The following is a 21,780-nucleotide window of genomic DNA, read 5'->3' on the forward strand; positions in this document are numbered from 1 at the left end:
TGAAACTTACAAGATATTCTTATAATATGATGACCTCTTAGATGTCAAAAATTGGATTTAAATTAAATTAAATATAATACAAAACAGTACAGGAATAAAAATATAAAAGATACACAGATGAATGTGAATAAAAAGACAGAAATGATTATATGATGATAATTATTTTGTATATAAAAATTCACACACGTGCATGTTTATATTTAAGAAAAATGTGTTATTAATATATAAAATATTATAATTTATATTTAATATAAATTATGTATAAATAAATATACAATATATTCATGCAAATATTTCTTAAATATATACATGCATGTGTGTGTATTTATATATGCAAACTAATTTTACACACTATACACACATATATTATGTAAACACAAACTTTGATATTTTGGATGTGACTAATCGCGATTAATCGTTTTACAGCCCTAATATATATATATATATATAATTGTGTTTGTGTATACACAAACTTTTATTCTTTCATAAATGTGATTAATCTGACAGCACTACAATTTATTTATAATATAATATAATATAAATATAGTTTGACAGCACAAAAAAGTGTTTGATCATTTTTTCTACAGTAACTTTGTTAACAGGGTTCAATAGTCAAGTTTTTTTTAAGGTACTTTTCATGTTAGGTTTAATTTTTTATTAATTTTTTTTCTTTATTTAACATTGAATAACTAGAACAATAGCTATAAAGTCAATAAAAAGAAATGATAAAAATATGAACTGGCTTTTTAAATGATTACGTTTTCAGTTCTGAAACTTACAAGATATTCTTATAATATGATGACTTCTTAGATGTCAAAAATTTGATTTAAATTAAATTAAATATAATACAAAACAGTACAGGAATAAAAATATAAAAGATACACAGATGAATGTGAATAAAAAGACAGAAATGATTATAATGTAAGTCTATGCACAGATATGCTGTTTGCATGAAGATGTGCACGTCTGATCCATCGCTCTTTCTGTCCGCACAGGAGGAAACGACGAAACTTCAACAAACAGGCCACAGAGATCCTGAATGAATATTTCTACTCGCATCTCAGTAACCCGTATCCCAGCGAAGAGGCCAAAGAGGAGCTGGCCAAGAAATGCTCCATCACAGTCTCGCAGGTACCATCCCTTCATATACCATAAGAATACCTTAGCACACTTTCCAATGACGTCCAAACATGCCATCGATGTTTGTTTCCGCCTGTTTTGCATGTGAAATATATCAGTAATACTCACGTGAGTTCAACCTCGTGCAACTGGAAAACAAAATCATTTGCGGCACGGCACTGCGCGCCTCTCAGCATTTGTCATCTGCCGCGCTAAATGCATAATGCATTCTAAACTATTTAATAAATTTATCTGAAATGATTGTATGATGCATTTAGGCCTGGTTTTCAGTCAGGCTCGCGGGGATGAGTGATGACCGCCGCGCCGTCTGTAATATAGAAACACCTTTAGCCTCTCGCGGGAACGGGAAGCTTAGCCGCAGGATTGATTAGCTTTTCATCGTAATGGTGTTTATCATTAGCACAGCGCCTCATCCGCTGGTGTATTAGCAGTAATGGGCGTTAGTGAGTGTGTGTGTTGAGTGATTGCTGTCAGTGTGTGCTGTGATCATTGCTGCCAGCACACACTGACGCACTGAGATTGGTATAAGTGATTGTTTTAGTGTGTGTGTGTGGTTAGACCTTTGTCCTTCTGGCCATCACAAGTTCTGTCCATAACATCCATTGTTGTTGTGACATCGACCTGACTCCACACTTTTGAACGGTAGTATGATATATGTATTTGCGTATATGTGTGACATTTTTTCCTCATTGTAAAAATGTCTAAAAATCAGTTTATGTTTAAAGGGTTAGTTCACCCAAAAATGAAAATTCTGTCAGTATTTACTCACCCTCATGTTGTTCCAACCCCGTAAGACCTTCGTTCATCTTCGGGACACAAATTAAGATATTTAAGATATTAAGATCACTCCTGTATAGGCTTCTTGAGGGAATGACTCTTGCTGTCCCCGAAAAGTCATTAAAGACATCGTTAAAATAGTCCAAGTGACTACAGGGGCTCAATCTTAAGTTTATCAAACGACGAGAACACTTTTTGTGCGCAAAAAAACAACAAAAATAACGACTTTATTTCAACTATTCACTTCCTTCTCCATGGGCCTGTAGTCAGTTAACGTAGTGTGATTGCGTAGAGCTACGTCACACGTAGGCTCACTATTGGCCGACGCTGGTCATGTGAGTAATGCGTGTGACGTACAATAACAGAAGCTTACGCTATTAAACTAGTAACCTGACTCGCGCAGAGGAAGAAATAAACGAATAGTTGAAATAAAGTCGTTATTTTTGTTGTTTTTGCGCACAAAAAGTGTTCTCGTCGTTTGATCAAGTTAAGATTGAGCCACTGTAGTCACTTGGACTATTTTAACGATGTCTTTAATGACTTTGAGGACAGCAAGTCATTCCCTCAAGAAGCCTATGGACTAGTATGCAGGAGCAATCTTAATATCTTAAATATCTTAATTTATGTTACGAAGATGAACGAAGGTCTTAACATGAGGGTGAGTAAATACTGACAGAATTTTCATTTTTGGGTGAACTAACCCTTTGATAGTCCTGATTTGTATCCACGAGGTCCAGTGTCTTGATGATGTTTTTGTCGGCAGGTGTCCAACTGGTTCGGAAACAAAAGAATCCGATACAAGAAGAACATCGGGAAGTTCCAGGAAGAAGCCAACATGTACGCCGCCAGAACGGCTGTGAGCGCAGCGAGTGTGTCCACACACGGCAGTCAGGCCAACTCACCGTCCACCCCCAACTCAGCAGGTCAGACCACCGAACCACTAACCAGGAGTCAAGAAAAAACTACTCTTCTAGAATTACGAGATCATTTTTCTGTTTTTCTGAATTAATGAGTTACTCATAATTTTTGAGATTATCATGAAAAATTCCATGAAAAATTATCTCGTAATAACTCGAGTCGATTTTGTTTCCTCAAGTGAATGCAATACTACGGAGGCGTATTGCATTCACTTGAAGAAAAAAAAATCTACTCTGTTTTTCTGAATTAACTAGTTAATTTTTCATGAGAAAAAAAGTTTTTGCTCTGTTTTTCTGAATTTACGAGTTAATTTTTCATGGAAATGTTTTTTTTTTTTTTTTTTTTTTTGCTGTGTTTTTCTGAATTAATGAGTTAATTTTTCATGAGAAAAAAATATTTTGCTCTGTTTTTCTGAATTAATGAGTTAATTTTTCATGAGAAAAAAAATATTTTGCTCTGTATTTCTGAATTAACGAGTTAATTTTTCATGGAATTTTTTTTTTTGCTCGGTTTTTCTGAATTAACGAGTTAATTCAAGAAAACAGAGCAAAAACTTTTTTTCTCACGAAAAATTAACTCATTAATTCAGAAAAACAGAGCAAAAAAAAATTTCTCATGAAGAATTAACTCATTAATTCAGAAAAATAGAGCAAAAACTTTTTTTTCTCATGAAAAATTAACTCATTAATTCAGAAAAACAGAGCAAAAACTTTTTTTTCTCATGAAGAATTAACTCATTAATTCAGAAAAATAGAGCAAAAACTTTTTTTTCTCATGAAAAATTAACTCATTCATTCAGAAAAACAGAGCAAAAAAAATTTCTCATGAAACATTAACTCATTAATTCAGAAAAACAGAGCAAAAACTTTTTTTTCTCATGAAGAATTAACTCATTAATTCAGAAAAATAGAGCAAAAACTTTTTTTCTCATGAAAAATTAACTCATTAATTCAGAAAAACAGAGCAAAAAAAAATTTCTCATGAAGAATTAACTCATTAATTCAGAAAAATAGAGCAAAAACTTTTTTTTCTCATGAAAAATTAACTCATTAATTCAGAAAAACAGAGCAAAAAAAATTTCTCATGAAGAATTAACTCATTAATTCAGAAAAATAGAGCAAAAACTTTTTTTTCTCATGAAAAATTAACTCATTAATTCAGAAAAACAGAGCAAAGTCAATTTTTTTTCTTCAAGTGAATGCAATACGCTTCCATACAAGTAATCTTGATTTATATCGTGCGTTTTACAACACAGAGTGTTTCAAAGCAGATAACAGGAAAATAATGCAACAAAGATAATGTCCAGAAGAAAATAGTGTCACAGTCAAGCTTAAGTAAGTTCAGTGATGGTTAATTTTTGTAGTAAAAAAGTTATTAATTTAGTTCATTTCTAAATAAATATATATATACATATATAAAATGATATTAAGAGCTATGATGTGTGGTGTGGCTTCTTCTTGCTGCCAGCTGACTCTCTCCTGCTCTGCAACAGTTCTCCGTCTTCTCTACGGCCTGCTTTATGATCTTAAAGTAGTTCACTTTAAAAAAAATTTTTTTTGCTGATAATTTACTCACCCCCATGTCATCCAAGATGTCAATGTCTTTCTTTCTTCAGTCGAAAAGAAATTAAAGTTTTTGATGAAAACTTTTCAGGATTTTTCTCCATATAATGGACTTCAATGGGAACCAAACGGTTCAAGGTCCAAAAGACAGTTTCAGTGCAAACTGCAAACTGTTCAAAGGGCTTTAAACGATTCCAGACGATGAATAAGGGTCTAAACAAGGGAAACGATCGCTCATTTAATAAAAAAATAACAAAGTTTAAGTTTTATCAGCTCAAATGCTCGCCTTGCTCTGTTCTGTGATGCGCGTTCGTGACTCTCCTGTTTGAACCCGTTCATCAAAATGAATGAATCATTTTCCGAGTCAATTCGTTCATTTCGTTCGTTGAATCAACCAAATGACACGAAAGAAGATTCGTTCATTTTGATGAACGGGTTCAAACAGGAGAGTCACGAACACACATCACAGAACAGAGCAAGGCGAGCATTTGAGCTTATAAAACTTAAACTTTGTTATTTTTTTATTAAATGAGCGATCGTTTCACTAGATGAGAGCCTTATTCGCCGTCTGGAATCGTTTAAAGCCCTTTGAACAGTTTGCACGGAAACTCTCATTTTGACCTTGAACCGTTTGGACCCCATTGAAGTCCATTATATGGAGAAAAATCCTGAATGTTTTCATCAAAAACCTTAATTACTTTTCAAATGAAGAAAGAAAGACATGGACATCTTGGATGACATGGGGGTGAGTAAATTATCAGCAAAAGTTTTTTAAAAGTGAACTACTCCTTTAAAGCTCATCTAACTCTAACTCTTTGGACGTTTTCCGACTCATTTTCTCTGGCTTTTTCTGTCTCTCTCTCTGTCATGTTTGTGCACCTCTCAGGTTCTGCTGGCTCTTTTAGCATGTCAAACTCTGGCGATTTGTTTATGAGTGTTCAGTCTCTGAACGGGGACTCGTACCAGGGCTCTCAGGTGGGAGCCAATGTGCAGTCACAGGTACAGTGTGTGTGTGTGTGTGTGTGTGTTTGAGTACCCTTTATTTTGATGGTCCCCTTTAGACATTCTTTGACTATAAGTAGTGTTGCTTCTACATGTCTGCTAACTCTCATTAGAGCAGAATAAGGGGTTCGGGTTAGGAGAATAAGTTGACATGTACTTGCAAAGTGTTTGGAGAGCATCAAAATAAAGTGATATTAAACAGTCTACTAATACTCTAATACTCTGCAATATTACTTACAGTCTAAAGGCGGCCATCAAAATACAGTTTTACCGTATTTTAAAGTCAATTTTAAGTGTTTACCTTGTGAACTGCCTCTCATACAGGAAGCTGACTGAATTTGAACCAAATTTGAAACACTTTACATACTGTAATAATGACTTCTGTTTGACATTAACCAAACCAATACGCACAAATAGTGTGTAAAATAGTAAAATATTCTCCATGAATACTTTTCATGAGAAATAAACAAGTTTGGGGTCAGTAATATTTTGCATTTCGCTGAATAAATTAATACTTTTATTCAGCAAGGATGCATTAAATCGATCAAAAGAGACAGTAAACACATTTATAATGTTACAATTCTATTCATCAAAAGACAAACAAAAACAAAAATATGAAGCATCACATTGATAATAATCATAATTATTTCTTCAAATCATCATATTAGAGTGATATCTGAAGGATCATGTGACTCTGAAGACTGGAGTAATGATGCTGAAAATACAGCTTTGATCACTGGAATAAATTACATTTGAACATATATTCACATAGAAAACAGTTATTTTAAATTGTAATAATATTTCACTATTTTTACAGTATTTTTTAACAAATAAAAGCAGTCTAGGTGAGCAGAAGAGACTTAGCGATCTTAGCAACCCCAAACTTTTAAATATAACATTTTTAATCAACATTTCTCAATTTTGGTTTGATGCAATGCATTCTGGGGTCTACCACAGTGCTACTGTAGAATTGAGGCGTCTCATCTCAAAATGCTGTCTAGGACTCACCACAGAGCCGTAGAGACTGGCTTTGTGATGCGTTTTTTTGTTCGCGTGTCATCTTGTGTTTGTACATCTGTGTTTTCTTTGTCTTTTATTGTTGTTTGCTTTCTTTGACCTTGCTTTCTTCTTTGACGTGTCGTCTGACTTTGCTTTGTTTGCGTGCGCCGCTTCATCCGACCTTGCGTTGGCGCTTTTTTTTGTGTGTGACCTTGCCGTGTTGTTTTTTGTTTCAGGTGGATACCCTTCGCCATGTTATCAGCCAGACAGGAGGATACAGTGACGGCCTCGCAGCAAACCAGATGTACAGTCCGCAGGGCATCAATGTAAGGCGAGAAAAAACACTTCTTTTTTTCCCCCTTGCTCTTGTTTTGCCCTCTACCAATTATTTCAAAGCCATAGGGCTCAGAATGCCACTTAGTGGGACTTGTCTGGGAACCGTGGTCACTTAGTTGATTGCCTGTGTGTCGTGAACGCCACGGGCGGCGCTGCCCAGCGAGACGTGGACACGAGACCGGCCCGGCTCTGTCTGAACCCATCACATCCAATCAGATCGGCCCGGCACCTGCAGCCACGCGCCCCGCTGACGCGAACGGGGGGAGAACAGGTGACACCGGCCGCAAACGTACGAGTCCTCGTCGTGCCCCGGAGTCACCTGACCCTGATTATCCCCCAAAGGGCGGCAGAGAAAAACACTCTGCGGACAATCTCGCGCGGCCGAACGCTAAAAATAAAACGCTCGTAGGAGGACATCCTGAGCGTATTCGGGAACGGGAGGGGCGCTGCTGGCGAGTTGGCGCGACGAGAAAATTCACAGCGACAAGCCGTGTGGTAAAGGGGAAAATCAATACGACAGACACACGGGGAGCGGAGTGTGGACTCGGGACAGCAATCCAAGCACATTGCTCAGATCAGGTTCCTGCCGAGCTAATGGGCTTGACAGCGAGCCGAGAACGAGAGAGAGAGGGAGAGAGGGAGGGGGGTCAGCGTCTCTGTCCCGCTTACGTTCTGTCGCGCTTCGCTGGCCGTATGTTAATGAGATCATATTGGGGGGGGGGGAGTGTATGCAAATCCTGTGTTTTTTTTTTTGTGTTTTTTTTTTTGAGAATTGTGGGCTTGACTTTGATGCACAAAAACTGGGAACGTCGACAAATTCACATCAAGCATTTTTTTTTTTTTTTTTTTTAGAAAACATTGAATACAGGATAGTCATTTAGGAACAAGCCGGATGATAATCCATACTTAATTAAGCTTATAATTGTAGTCAAAAAAAAAAAAATTCTTTTTTTATTCAGCAAGGATGCATTAAATTGTTAAAAGAAATGACATTTTATTGTTACAAAATAAATAAATGCTTTTTTAAACTTTCTATACATCAATATCAGAAGCAGCTCGAGTGTGATCATGTGATGCTGAAAATTCAGCTTTGATCACAGGAATAAATTACATTTTAAAACATATTCATGATTGTTATAAAAGTCAGCTTTCACTGTTTTTACTGTACACTCTTAGAAGAAAAGGTTCTATATAGACCCTTAAAAGGTTCTATCAGCGCTACGTATTTGGAACCCCTAAAACATTCTATACAGAAGCCTTTTTAAGGGTTCCAGGAAAAAGGTTCTATGTGGAACCTTCATTATCATTTGTTTCGTCCTTTCCAGATTAAATATTTCATATTATTGACAAACATCAAGACCCTAAAATGTATTTATGAATGCATGTGAATGATCAGGAAATTCAAGATATGGGGGTTAGAAAATGTCTATATTTATATCATTTTATGTAGTTAATCAATATCACACGAAGAGTGCCATTTCAGTTTTTCTCCTCCAAAAATCAGCATGATTAAAATGTGTCCAGAACAGTTTAATAAACAATAATTTAATTACAACTACAAAATGTTGCAGTAATAATGTAATATATGAATGAATAATATCCTATAAAGAACCTTCTTTCTTGTCATTATAGAATCTTTTTTAGCATAAAAGGTTCTGTGGAGTTGAGTAAAGAACCCTTTGCTTCATATATAGAACCACAATGAACCCTTTTCTCTAAGAGTCTAGTTATTTTAATCAAATAAATGCAGTCTTGATGAGCAGAAGAGACTTCTTTTTAAAACATTAAAAAAGACCCCAAACTTTTGAATGGTAGTTTATAGTATTATATATAATATAGAGAAAGTCATTAAAATGTATTAATACTTCACATGATTTACATTGTTAATGAATTTTTTTTCTTTTTATGTCCAAATCTTAAATATTCTACCCATTGAATTCTGCTTGTGTGAGTGCAGTCTCTATAAAAAATATTTATTCCAATTTTTCCACATTATCCATAGAAACTCATTTGTCAGAAGGTGTTTGATATTAGATATTATTTTTAAATTGGTGGCAAATGACTGCATCAATATAAAATGAGTGCATTTATCAGCTAATTTAAGACTTTGAATGTGGCTCGTTTGAAATATGGTTTTAAAATACATGTACAGCCGCACCAAAAATATTAAGTGACATTTATAAATGTCATTGCGTTAGATAAGTTCACCACATGAACTATGAACATTTTCCACTAGCATTTCACAACCACAAAGAGGCATGATACACTGTTCTTATACGTGTGTGTGTGTTTCTTTGCAATTAATGACACTTGCTTTGATATTTTATTTTCTAATGCAATGACATGAATGCATTTTTATTATGACGTAAGTGTAGATTAAATTAATCCGTACATTCAATAGAGTTTATTTAAAGCATTAGTAGCGTCACTGTCTGTGAGATTAGTGCAGGCTTCCTGTTTTATTCTCAGTCGGGATTCTTTTCTCTCGGTGTCTCTCTGTATTTGTGTGTGTGTGAGTTCAAATGACAGCCGTTACACACACTGAGCTCGTACAGGCTTATTCCTGTTTTCTGAGGATCATTTCAAAGCGACAGAAACCTGTGCTGTCAACAAAACTACTGATAAAACTGTAGTAGACAAAGGGTTTTCTTAGACTTTGTAAGCATTAAACAAAAAAAGATTGTCTTATGTTTTTAAGAAGAATCTTATACTCACTGGCTGCATTTATTTGATCAAAAACAGTAAATGTGAAATATTATTACAATTTCCAATAATTGTTTTCTATGTGAATATATGTTCAAATGTATTTTATTCCTGTGATCAAAGCTGAATATTCAGCATCATTACTCCAGTGTTCAGTGTTCATATCCTGATATTGTGATGAAATCCTGATGATATCCTGATATTGTGATTATATTGTGATGATATCCTGATATTGTGATGATATCCTGATATTGTGATGATATTGTGATGATATCCTGATATTGTGATGATATCCTGATATTGTGATGATATTGTGATGATACCCTGATGATATTTTGATGATATCCTGATATTGTGATGATATCCTGATATTGTGATGATATCCTGATATTGTGATGATATCCTGATGATATCCTGATATTGTGATGATATTTTGATGATATCCTGATATCGTGATGATATTGTGATGATATCCTGATATTTTGATGATATCCTGATATTGTGATGATATTGTGATGATATCCTGATATTGTGATGATATTGTGATGATATCCTGATATTGTGATGATATTGTGATGATATTTTGATGATATCCTGATATCGTGATGATATTGTGATGATATCCTGATATTGTGATGATATCCTGATATTGTGATGATATTGTGATGATATTTTGATGATATCCTGATATCGTGATGATATTGTGATGATATCCTGATATTGTGATGATATTTTGATGATATCCTGATATTGTGATGATATTGTGATGATATCCTGATATTGTGATGATATTTTGATGATATCCTGATATTGTGATGATATTGTGATGATATTTTGATGATATCCTGATATCGTGATGATATTGTGATGATATCCTGATATTGTGATGATATTTTGATGATATCCTGATATTGTGATGATATCGTGATGATATCGTGATGATATCCTGATATTGTGATGATATCCTGATATTGTGATGATATTGTGATGATATCCTGATATTGTGATGATATCCTGATATTGTGATGATATCCTGATATTGTGATGATATTGTGATGATATCCTGATATTTTGATGATATCCTGATATTGTGATGATATTGTGATGATATCCTGATATTGTGATGATATTTTGATGATATCCTGATATCGTGATGATATCCTGATATTGTGATGTAATCAGTCCCTCATGCTGTGTGTGTTGTTCTCTCCATCAGGCGAACGGTGGCTGGCAGGACCCCACCACCCCCTCCTCCGTCACCTCCCCCACAGAAGGACCCGGAAGCGTTCACTCCGACACCTCCAACTGATCCTCCACACACACACACACACACACACACACGGACTCTCTGCATCACGCCACACGCTCTTCCCTCCAGTGTGTAAAGGACTTTTGTGAACACAACAGATCATCATCATCCCTCATCTTCATGCTACCTCTCTAAACATCAGTGTCTGCAAACCAAGACAATAGACTAGACAGATCAACCCGTTCCAGAAATAACTCAATGCCTTCGTCCTCACAACAAACATCACGTTATGTTTGAAACATTTTGCAATTTTACCATAGTGCCAACGTACTTTTATACATCACTTTAGTAGCATTTACACAACAGATTTTACATTATAACAGACGTATTACGCTCGAAGAGCAGTTGATTGGGTTCGTCTAATAACCTTTAATAAACTCCTGAATATTTAGAGCCAGATTTACTAAACAGGGCAAATGATCATGAGAGCACAATCCCGTAAAAGCGCAGATGGGAGTGTAAATTCAGTGTGTGTGATCTACTGACGACACACAAATGAAAGAACAGACGCAGCGGATCATTTCCATAATGACCAACACAATCTACCAAGAGCAGCGCATATTAGCGCTGCATTGGTATTTGCTCCATTATTTTTGGTAAATAATGGAGCAAATACCAGTAAATTGAGCAGCGCAAACCTTAGTAAATCATTCATTTAAACGCTATCCTCTCATAAATATTGTCTCTCAAAGGGAAAGTCCTTCAAATGCTTATGTCTTTGGTAAATCCTGACAGGAGTTTGCACTGGAGCAAGCTGTGAGTAAATCTGGCCCTTGCTCTTTTAGATTATGTTTATGTACATACTGTAATTCCCCTGCTTTAATTGGAAATAAATGAGTCTAGTTTTCATTTTGAAAGATCATCATCATGTTATTTCGCATCTTAAATAAGATTCACATGCGTCACGCTTCTGTTTGTCTGATATTCATTTACAGACATCATCATCATGAAGGATTTCATTAGCGCACATGAGAATGCAATAAACGGAAATCAGAAGAAGTGAACAAATCCCAAATGTGAAATGGCTTTCTTTTCCAGTTTCGTCCCACGTCAGCCTTCTCCACGGGCGGCTTTGATACCAAAAACCCCAGACGTGTCCGTTCTTTCCGTCGACGTCACTCAACACTGTTCATGTTGTTGTAAATTGTGTAATATCTTGGATGCGTTTCTCACGAATGTCCACGGTGCGTTATACACTCGAAACCAAAAAATCCAGCTGGAGAAAAGGAAAAGCTAATGATGGCACACAAATGCAGAAATCCTTTGGATATATTTTTGATGCCCTCCCGTCGTGAATAGCCGACTCTCGTTTCTTATTTCACATTGGGCTTGTTTACGGGGCGGACATATATTTCATTTGGTAACACTTTACCTGAAGGGGTGTGCATAAGACTAACATGACATCTTCATATTCATGAATCTGAAGGAAGTTGTTCCCGTATGCATGTTTATTACAACTGTCATTAAGTGTCATTCACTCAGTTATGACATTTTTTTATGACATGTCTTTGTTATGACATCTTGACATTACTAAGACAACTCAACCTGTCATAAACATGACATAGCAGATTAATGATCAAACTTAAAGGAGTGGTTCACTTTTGCTGATAATTTACTCACCCCCACGTAGGGTTGGGTATCGTTTGAATTTGAACGATTCTGATTCTGATTCCGATTCCTTGTTTCGATTCCGGTTCCTAACGATTCTCGATTCCGATTCTTTTAAGAGGCGGGGTCAAAAAAGTTTAGCTAACCTTGCTAACCAATGGCCTTTCTGAAGGAAATACTCCTTCTGTAAAAATACTCCTTTTGTCACAAATTTTGCATTTTGCCGAGATTTCGTTATTTTTTAGAAAAGTGAAGCCACACTTTGGATCGCCAACGTAAGGTACTCATGTTCGACTCGCGTGGTTATGCCAACACTTCCGGTAGACGCTTCTTCGTTGGTGTTGTTCAGCGGTTTCTTCTTCCGCTCGCCGGACTGTGAATATCGAAACTAGGATTCGAATTTTTAACTTTTGAACGATTCCGGGAAAAACGAAAAGTTAGTCTCGGTTCCAATCGATACTCGATTCTCGATACCCAACCCTACCCCCACGTCATCCAAGATGTCCATGTCTTTCTTTCTTCAGTCGAAAAGAAATTAAGGTTTGTGATGAAAACATTCCAGGATTTTTCTCCATATAATGGACTTCAATGGGGTCCAAACGGTTCAAGGTCCAAATGAGAGTTTCAGTGCAAACTGCAAACTGTTCAAAGGGCTTTAAACGATTCCAGACGATGAATAAGGGTCTTATCAAGCGAAACGAGCGCTCATTTAATAAATAAATAACAAAGTTTAAGTTTTATAAGCTCAAATGCTCGCCTTAATCTGTTCTGTGATGCGCGTTCGTGACTCTCCTGTTCGAACTCGTTCATCAAAATGAACGAATCTTTTTTTCGTGTCATTTGGTTCATTCAACGAACGAAATGAACGAGTTGACTCTGGAAAAGATTTGTTCATTTTCGAACAGGAGAGTCACGAACTCGCTTTTTAATGACAAATTCAATTAGTACCGCTGTAGTTGAGGTCACAAAAAAATATTCACGACAGTTGTAATGCCTCATAACAGCCAATGTCAAAACCAACCACATGCCAGTTCAACTTAATGTTATGTCAATTTGTCATGACAAAGATGTCATATTTGCATTCAAAATGTCATTATTGAGCGACAGTTGTCATAAACATGCAACTTCATATGTCTTGATTATGAAGGTGTCATGTCAGTCTTATGCACACCCCTTCAAGTAAAGTGTTACCTTTTATTTTCTCGCAAGCATAATGTGAATGCGCGCTAGCTTCTATATGTAGATGTGCACCTTTGCTCTTGTTTTGCTCTTTTTATAACAATCGCATCCGCGTGTAAAGTGACACACGGCTCTTCACACGGATGGATCTGAGCGCGTGTGGAGGCTTGGAGTTACAATCACTGCAAGGAAAGGGTCGAGACTCGAGAATGAGACCGTCCTCGTCCTGCTTCTGTGTTGGGTTCGCCGTCTCATCCTCACGTCACGACGTTCGCATCACTTCCTGCCCAGCAGCAGCACCACACTCAGAAAAGCCTCATATAATGACGCTTTTAGTTTTGGCATATACAGCGGTTTGTAAAACATCAAATGTTTACTTTGTTGCATGTCTTTTGTTCTTTAAACTCCTGCAGTGTTTTTTGAATGTTTCTTCTTTTTTTTATATCGAGCGCAGAGACATTCTCTTGTCAAGTTTTAACTTTAAAGATCTCTGCATATGTATAAAAGGAATAAAATGGAACAGCAAACTATTGTCTTTTTGATTCCAACTCGTTTTTGTGAAGAAAAACTAACAAGGTGTAGGTTTTTTGGTCTCTTCTTCATTTGTACTGGTAATGCGTATTCAGAATAAATAGATTCTTTTGTTGCCATATGTTTCTCTCTGGCGTCTGATTTCAAGTTTAATTACTTTAACATGTTAAATGTCATTAAAGGAGTAGTTCACTTTTTTAAAAAAAACTTTTGCTGATAATTTACTCACCCCCACGTCATCCAAGATGTCCATGTCTTTCTTTCATCAGTTGAAAAGAAATTAAGGTTTTTGATGGATTTTTCTCCATATAATGGACTTCAATGGGGTCCAAACGGTTCAAGGTCCAAATGAGAGTTTCAGTGCAGCTTCAAAGGGCTTTAAACGATTCCAGATGATGAATAAGGGTCTTATCAAGTGAAACGATCACTCATTTAATAAATAAATAACAAAGTTTAAGTTTTATAAGCTCAAATTGTCATGATTCTGGCATCATGTCGTTGATTTTTCCAAGTCTTGCGGCAGGATCATGGCAGAACCATGTTTTGTGTATGGCCTGTTTGGGTCATGTGCTTGCGTTGTCTCGTTTCATACCCCGCCCCCTTGTTATCCTCGTTCTGTCATTATTGCCTAGCGACACCTGTTCCCGTCATTAGTTTCTCCCTATTTAATCCCCTTGTGTTTGCTGTCCTGTGTCGGTTCATTGTCAAACTTTGTGCTTCATTCTTGATACAAACTGTGAGAAATCTGTAAGTCTTGTCAAGAAAGTAGTGTTTTGATCCTGTCTTTGTTGTTAGCTTTTCGTTTGAGTCTTAGTGTACTGTTGTTCCCCTGCCTTGTTTTGCCCCATCGTGGGTTTTGTTTTTGTTTTTTTGTCATTAATAAATCGTTTTGAGTCCTTCATCCACACGACGCATCCACTTGTCTTGCTCTGTTCTGTGATGCGCGTTCGTGACTCTCCTGTTTATCAAAATGAACAAATCTTTTTTCGTGTCATTTGGTTCATTCAATTCTAGTTGACTCTGGAAAAGATTCATTCATTTTGATGAACGAGTTCGAACAGGAGAGTCATCACAGAACAGAGCAAGGTGAGCATTTGAGCTTATAAAACTTAAACTTTGTTATTTATTTATTAAATGAGCGATCGTTTCGCTTGATAAGACCCTTATTCATCGTCTGGAATTGTTTAAAGCCCTTTGAAGCTGCACTGAAAGTGTCTTTTGGACCTTGAACCGTTTGGACCCCATTGAAGTCCATTATATGGTGACAAATCCTGGAATGTTTCCATCAAAAACCTTGATTTCTTTTCGACTGAAGAAAGAAAGACATGGACATGTTGGATGACATGGGGGTGAGTAAATTATCAGCAAAGGTGTTTTTAAAAGTGAACTACTCATTTATGTCTGATCATTAATTTCTGTATTACATCTTTTGATTGAATTGGAAATAGCATGAAATATTTACAATAATATTGACCATCTGGTCACTGTATCCCTATTATTCTATCAATAAGCTCCCATTAGTTAACACATTAACAATGAATGAGCAACTCATTTGTTACTGTATTTACTCAATTGTTAGTTGATGTTAGCTCAAGTCCATTAATCATATTAATAACAGATACAACTTTTGATTTCAATAATGGGTTTGTCAGATTAATGATGTGCTTTCGAAGTATTTTTCATTATTAGTTCATGTTAATGAATGTAGATAACTAATGTAAACAAATGAAGCTTATTGTAAAGTGGAAAGTCAGTTAAATGAAAAGAGAAATGACATTTATCTCCTCAGATGAAACTCAGAATATGGATGATTTTGTAAGAGTTTTCATTTTTCTCAGGAGATGCAAATGATCAGTTTGTTTGTGGTCCGAGTTTAAGATGTCGGCTGTCAGAAATTACTTATTTATTATGAAATATTGTACGTTTTGATCTGGCTTTCTGCATTTTTTTCGTGTTTAAACACCTTCAGAAAAATGTGAAACACTTATATTTATAGTTCATTCTCAGGAAAATCTGCCAATTTGTGAGGAAACAGAATAATCAAATGAATATCATTTTGGACACCCAATTGCACTGAAATTGATTGCATGTTTTTTTTTTTTTTAAGAAAATAACTACTTTGGCTTATATTTTGCTTTTATTAAAGTTAAACAAATCATGCTTTTTCAATATGTTGTGTAGTATTGTCTTTAAATGATTTATGCTTTTTCTTTGAAAGTGCTAAATTCGTTCATGCACCTTAAAGAAAGGGTTCTGTATGAGGTTATATCTAATTATTATGTATTAATCACTTTTTATATTGCTAATGTGTGAACAGCTTGTAATGACTCTTAAAAAATCGAGACCTTCCCCGATTCCCAGGCTGTCTATGAAAGCATGGACTACTTTTATCACTAAAAAAATGAAATAACACATGAAACATGAAAGTTTTATGCAATCATTTAAGACATTTCTCCTTATATAGAAAGTTTTTGGCATTAAAGGGTTCTTTAAAATTCAGTCAAGAACACTATTTCTATATCAAACCCCTATAAGAGCATCATCATCTGAATACTGGAGGTCATGTGTGCTTCTTACTGTAGTTACAGTCTGAAAAGAGTTCAGCAATAGCCTTTTAAAATGAAATTATGATTATTTTTAATGGCAGAGTTTCCTGAGAATGTCCCTACACCATGGTAACATCACTCCAGACTCTCTCTCTCTCTCACGTTAAATGCGCTCGTTCAGTCTATTCTTCCCCGGCTGCACTTCATAAACACACGAGTCCTCGGCGGAGAGCGTCTCACTCTATCTGCTGTTTCAGGAGCGTCTCTCTGAAAGGTCAGCAGCCGAGGGACTGAGGTCTGGAAAACAAATTAAGGGAGGAAGATGAATGCAAAGCAAAGCACTGCGCCTTTATTGATGGCCACCATTTAGAGGATCTCTGTAGTCCATTTTTCACTCGCCACGAGCGGGACCTTGTGATCAAATTGAATTCAGAGCCTAAATCTTTGAGTCAAATGCTGGAGCTTCACAAACACACCAGCGGAAAGAGAACATCACAAATCACAGAGGAATGGGGGGACAACGAAAAAATACAATCAGTTCATACAGTATATATCTATATGTAATTATTAATTAATAAGTATAATATTAATAAGTGTTATAATATTTTATATGATGTTATACAGTATATTAATACACTCTAAAAAATGCTGGGTTGTTTTAACCCAATTTTGGGTCAAATATGGACAAACCCGAAATGTTGGGTTAAAAATGTAATGTAAAAATTTAACCCAACGGCTGGGTTAGTCCATATTTGACCCAAAGTTGGGTTAAAACAACCCAGCATTTTTTAGAGTGTACATATATTTGCATGTATTATCTACACTCTAAACAATGCTGGGTTGTTTCAACCCAAATTTGGGTAAAATATGGACAAACCTAAATGTTGGGTTGAAAATGTAATTTAAAATTTAACTTCAACTTTCACTTTCAACTGCAATTTTTTTTAATTACGTTTTTAACCCAACATTTGTGTTTGTCCATATTTTACCCAAATTTGGGTTGAAACAACCCAGCATTTTTTAGAGTGTGTATGAAGAGTTCAGATGCAAAAGCCTCTAAGTGCCATTTGAAATTTTCTTCTAAAATGATCATTTTTATCAAGCTTGTATATTTAAGTTCAGTAATTTCACTTAAGTGGCAATGATAATTACCCATTAATTGTCATTTAAGTGAAATTACTCAACTTAAATATACAAGTTTGATAAAAATCATTTTAGAAGAAAATTTCAAATGGCATTTAGAGGCTTTTGCATCTGAACTCTTCGTATATATATATATATATGTATTGATATAATGTGTAACATCATATAAAATATTATAATACTTACTAATTCATGATTCATTATACTTTTACTACCCCACAAAAGTGTTTCAATAACATCATGATGTCAGAAAGATCAAACCTTTTGTGATAATTAATATCACAGCTTAACATGGTTGAATATAAAGTGACAAATACACAGATTTTGAGGCCCCCGGCTACAATATAACACGACACCATTGAAATAAAAATAATAATGAAAGTCTTGAGCTTCTTCTTTTATTTACATAAAAATAAGCATTCACAATCCAGATTGCGTGCTTCCCTAAATCCGTCTTTCGTCTGAAAATTTGCCCGCATTTCTTTAAACGGAATGAGGCATTTGTGCTTTTATGATGCAGTAAAAACAACATAAAGCCTAGTGGCGTGTTTTTGTGTTTTGTATAATGCACAAGATACCTTATTGGCAGCACATTGCACACACACACACACACACACGTGTGATGCTCATCTGTGAGCCGCAGGGGTGGATGGGAACATGTCTCAGGTCTACAGGGCAGAATTAAAGCGTGTGTGTGTGTGTGTGCGGGGATTACAGAGCAGACCGGAGGGAGGATGAGCATCTTATCTCCTCTCGTCTCTATCGAGCACACATGTGAAGTGTTCTGCACGAGAGCTTCATCATATTGACATGCCGGATGAAGCTCGTGGATTGTGCAGTAAGGATTTATATCCATCTGTAAAAAAAATATTGTTGGTTTAACTTAAAAAATGAAGTGGCTGCCTTAAAAAATGTAAGTTCATTGAAATGGAAAAATTGAGTTAAAGGGATAGTTCACTTTGAAATTAATTTTTGATATGTTTTAGCTTACCTCAAGGGAAGTAACCAGTATTTTTAATTTTGACATTTTTAGGTCAAACCGTTGTTGTCTGTCAGTCATACACTGGAGGTCTATGGTCACCACCTCAAAGAGCATGCACAGAGAAGTCCAAATGAAACATGATTTAATGACTCGTAAATGTAAGTACACACTGATGGCCTAAGACACAAAACGAGCGGTTTGTGTGAGAAAACCAACAGTATTTATAGACCATTTCACAAGATGTAAACAACACTGGTCCAGAAGCACTTCCTGTTTCAGTTTGTAACTGTTTTCTTTATTTCACATGTAAAGAAAACATCTTAAAGATGTTTGTTTAACGTTTTGATTCAGTTTTAAATGTTCTGTTGGTTGTATTTTATCCCAGCTTTTATGTAGTGTTAAAAAACTGAAACAGGAAGTGCTTCTGGACCAGTGTTGTTTACATCTTGTGAAATGGTCTATATCGTTTTTACCTCTTGTAATCATAGCCATGACAAAATGATCTGACTGCATGGGCGCTTCGGTCTGGAAGTGATCGCTTGCGCGCCGACGTCACTCTTTGTTTATACAGAGATTTCGAAAGTTTTACCTTTCACTAAACATATTTAGATATACGGGAAACCGCAATGAAAGACGATTTCGGTATATCTAAATATGTTTAGTAAAAGGTAAAACTTCCGAAATCTCTGTGTAAATATTGAGTGACATCACACACAAGCGATCACTTCCGGTGTAACATTGAACTGATTCAGTTCGGTTCAGTTGGACATTCAACAACTGATTCAGATCACTTGGATTACACGAGGTAAAAACGATACTGTTCGTTTTCTCGCAAAAACTGCTCCTTTCGTGTCTTAGGCCATCAATGTGTACTTACATTTACGAGTCAATAAATCATGTTTAATTTTGAAAATAAAAACATTTAAAATTGAAAATACTGTGGAAACAAAGACACCTACATCTTGGATGCCCTTGAGGTAAGATAAAACATATCAAAAATTAATTTCAAAGTGAACTATCCCTTTAATACAATGAAGGTAGTCATCAGAAACTTAAAATATTACGTTATCTGAACTACATAGTTTTTTTTTTAAGTTGATTTGACAAAAGAAATAACGTTGTGATACAAATCATGAAAATATTTGTTTACAGTGATGGCTCGTGTTGTTGAATTGGCACAGAGAATAGAGATTAGATGTTGCTGTTGATTTTCCGCTAAAAATCAAGTTAATTGTCCCGTTCGCATCCTCCACCCACAGGGAGATGATCTTCCCCACACACACACACACACACCAACTTTTCCTAAAAAGAGATGCGTTCAGTCCCATTTGGGGAAGATTCGCGGTGTCACTTCATGTGGATCAACCCGCACATCTGTGAAAGGGTGTCAGTGTTTACACGAGATGAACTTTCGCGATGTGGGTGTTGAAGTTAAACAGCAGCTTTAGAGATGCGCCTGAAGCGCCTCGTGTTAATGAATCAGACGTGCGTCGTCGCATTGTGTGCGCGCGCGTCTTTGAAAAGAACGCCTCGAGACAAACACAAACTTATCTCTTTGAAACACGGATTGAAAACGACGCGCGAAAGTGTGGGACGCGTTTGTGTTGATGCGGATACAATCTAAACACCCTTGAAAGACGATGGCAGATTGTCAGAGTCCTGGAGGAAGCTCATCCAGACCTGTGTCTATTCTGTCTTTCTTGTCAAACAATTATCACTGTTTTGAAGGATTAAAAGTGCGTTTGGCAGAACAAAAAGCCTGTTTGATTTGCAGTTTTACTGTTTCCCGACACATTCTGCCGGATTGTGGGTCAGGTTAAGTTGATTTGTTTGATAAGTTATTTAAGTGTGTGCACGGGTAAATCTTTGTTGTTATTTCTGTCTCAGCTCAGATGTGGTGAGCTCTACTTGTACATGTCTCTGAAACTGAAGAGTTTCCAGAATAATAATGAGGTGTGTGTGTGAGGCTCGGATGAGACTGAAGGCCACTGTCACTTCGAGTTCCTCTGTCCCTGCCCCAGTGAACTCTGGGAAATGCCCTGCAAGATGACGTGCTTGCATTTCTGTGAACTTCATTTTTAAATCATTTAGAAGATGATAGAATTCATCCATGACAACAAGAACAAAAAACAAACATAAACAACAAATTGACTTTTTTGTGTGACAAATCTTACATTGAAGTATTGCAAATTTGCATTTAGGGATGCACTGATATGAAAATTTTGGCCGATAACCGATAATTCTAGATTTAAAAGCTGATATTTATATTAGCCTATATAATTTAATTAATATAATATAATTTATATAAAGATATATTCTAAATCCAAATTTGTATATGATTTTTGAGAGCCTGATTACAAAACAAAAGTCTCATCATTAAAAGTCAAGTCCCAAGCACTTCAAAATAAATCAAATACATAGGCTAGACTATCCTACTTAATTTTACACTCCTATACAGTCAACTTTCTTTGTCAGGTGAAATTTATTGGCTAAATAATGCAAACAAGTCATGTAGAATTAAAAAAAGGGTGCATAAGGAAAATTTTTCAAATTGCTATATGACTAATTATTTCGACCATTTTCTATTATAATTCTGAATTGGTGGGCAAAAGCAGTTCGTTCTCAGCGATTATTTCCTCTTATGTATTCATTAACACCCACAAAACACAAAAGGGAACTGGAATTTTATACCTAATTTATGTGCAAATTTAGGAATGTGATTAAATTTGGGAGTCCTCTGAGAAGATTCGTGTTTCACCCAGTGATGTTCCTCATGTGCTAATTGGCTTGAAGGATTCACAAGGGTCCCAAACCGCTTTCATTTTCACTTTTAGATTTACCATTAAACACCCCCACGATGTGAGGTGATACTGAAGGTGTGTGATGTCATGGGATCTGCGCTGGTTGGAAGGTTATAACAGGCTGATGGTTGCAGATCAAAGTTAATAAAGGGTTAAAGTGCCCCATTATGCTTTTTTAATATTCCCTTTCATGCAGTGTGTTATGAAGGACTAAAAATGACAAAAGGATAAATAAATAAAAGTA

General features: G+C 35.8%; 1 protein-coding gene and 1 long non-coding RNA gene across 5 annotated transcripts in view; one reads left to right on the top strand and one right to left on the bottom strand.

Moving 5' to 3' along the window:
• pbx1b (pre-B-cell leukemia homeobox 1b) overlaps nt 1-12,349 on the top strand; it is a 92,557-nt gene extending 80,208 nt beyond the window's left edge. For 2 of the 4 annotated variants that reach the window (XM_039656560.2, XM_039656561.2), the window contains exons 5-9: nt 996-1,131; nt 2,681-2,840; nt 5,284-5,396; nt 6,635-6,724; nt 10,654-12,349. In XM_039656560.2, the coding sequence (XP_039512494.1) occupies nt 996-1,131; nt 2,681-2,840; nt 5,284-5,396; nt 6,635-6,724; nt 10,654-10,746 (592 nt within the window). In that variant the 3' untranslated portion in view covers nt 10,747-12,349. The remainder of the gene's footprint in view (nt 1-995; nt 1,132-2,680; nt 2,841-5,283; nt 5,397-6,634; nt 6,725-10,653) is intronic. The other 2 variants (XM_039656562.2, XM_039656563.2) reach the window with 1 other exon arrangement.
• Nucleotides 12,034-13,824, bottom strand: LOC148977624 (uncharacterized). The gene is made up of 2 exons (XR_016169424.1): nt 12,363-13,824; nt 12,034-12,285 (listed from the first exon to the last, which is right to left on the bottom strand). It is a non-coding gene; the product is annotated as an uncharacterized LOC148977624 (long non-coding RNA).
• Between the last annotated feature and the right edge of the window lie 7,956 nt (nt 13,825-21,780).

Source organism: Pimephales promelas, chromosome 8 (genome assembly GCF_988280905.1).
Source record: "Pimephales promelas chromosome 8, fPimPro1.hap1.1, whole genome shotgun sequence".
In the NCBI taxonomy this organism is placed as follows: domain Eukaryota; kingdom Metazoa; phylum Chordata; class Actinopteri; order Cypriniformes; family Leuciscidae; genus Pimephales; species Pimephales promelas.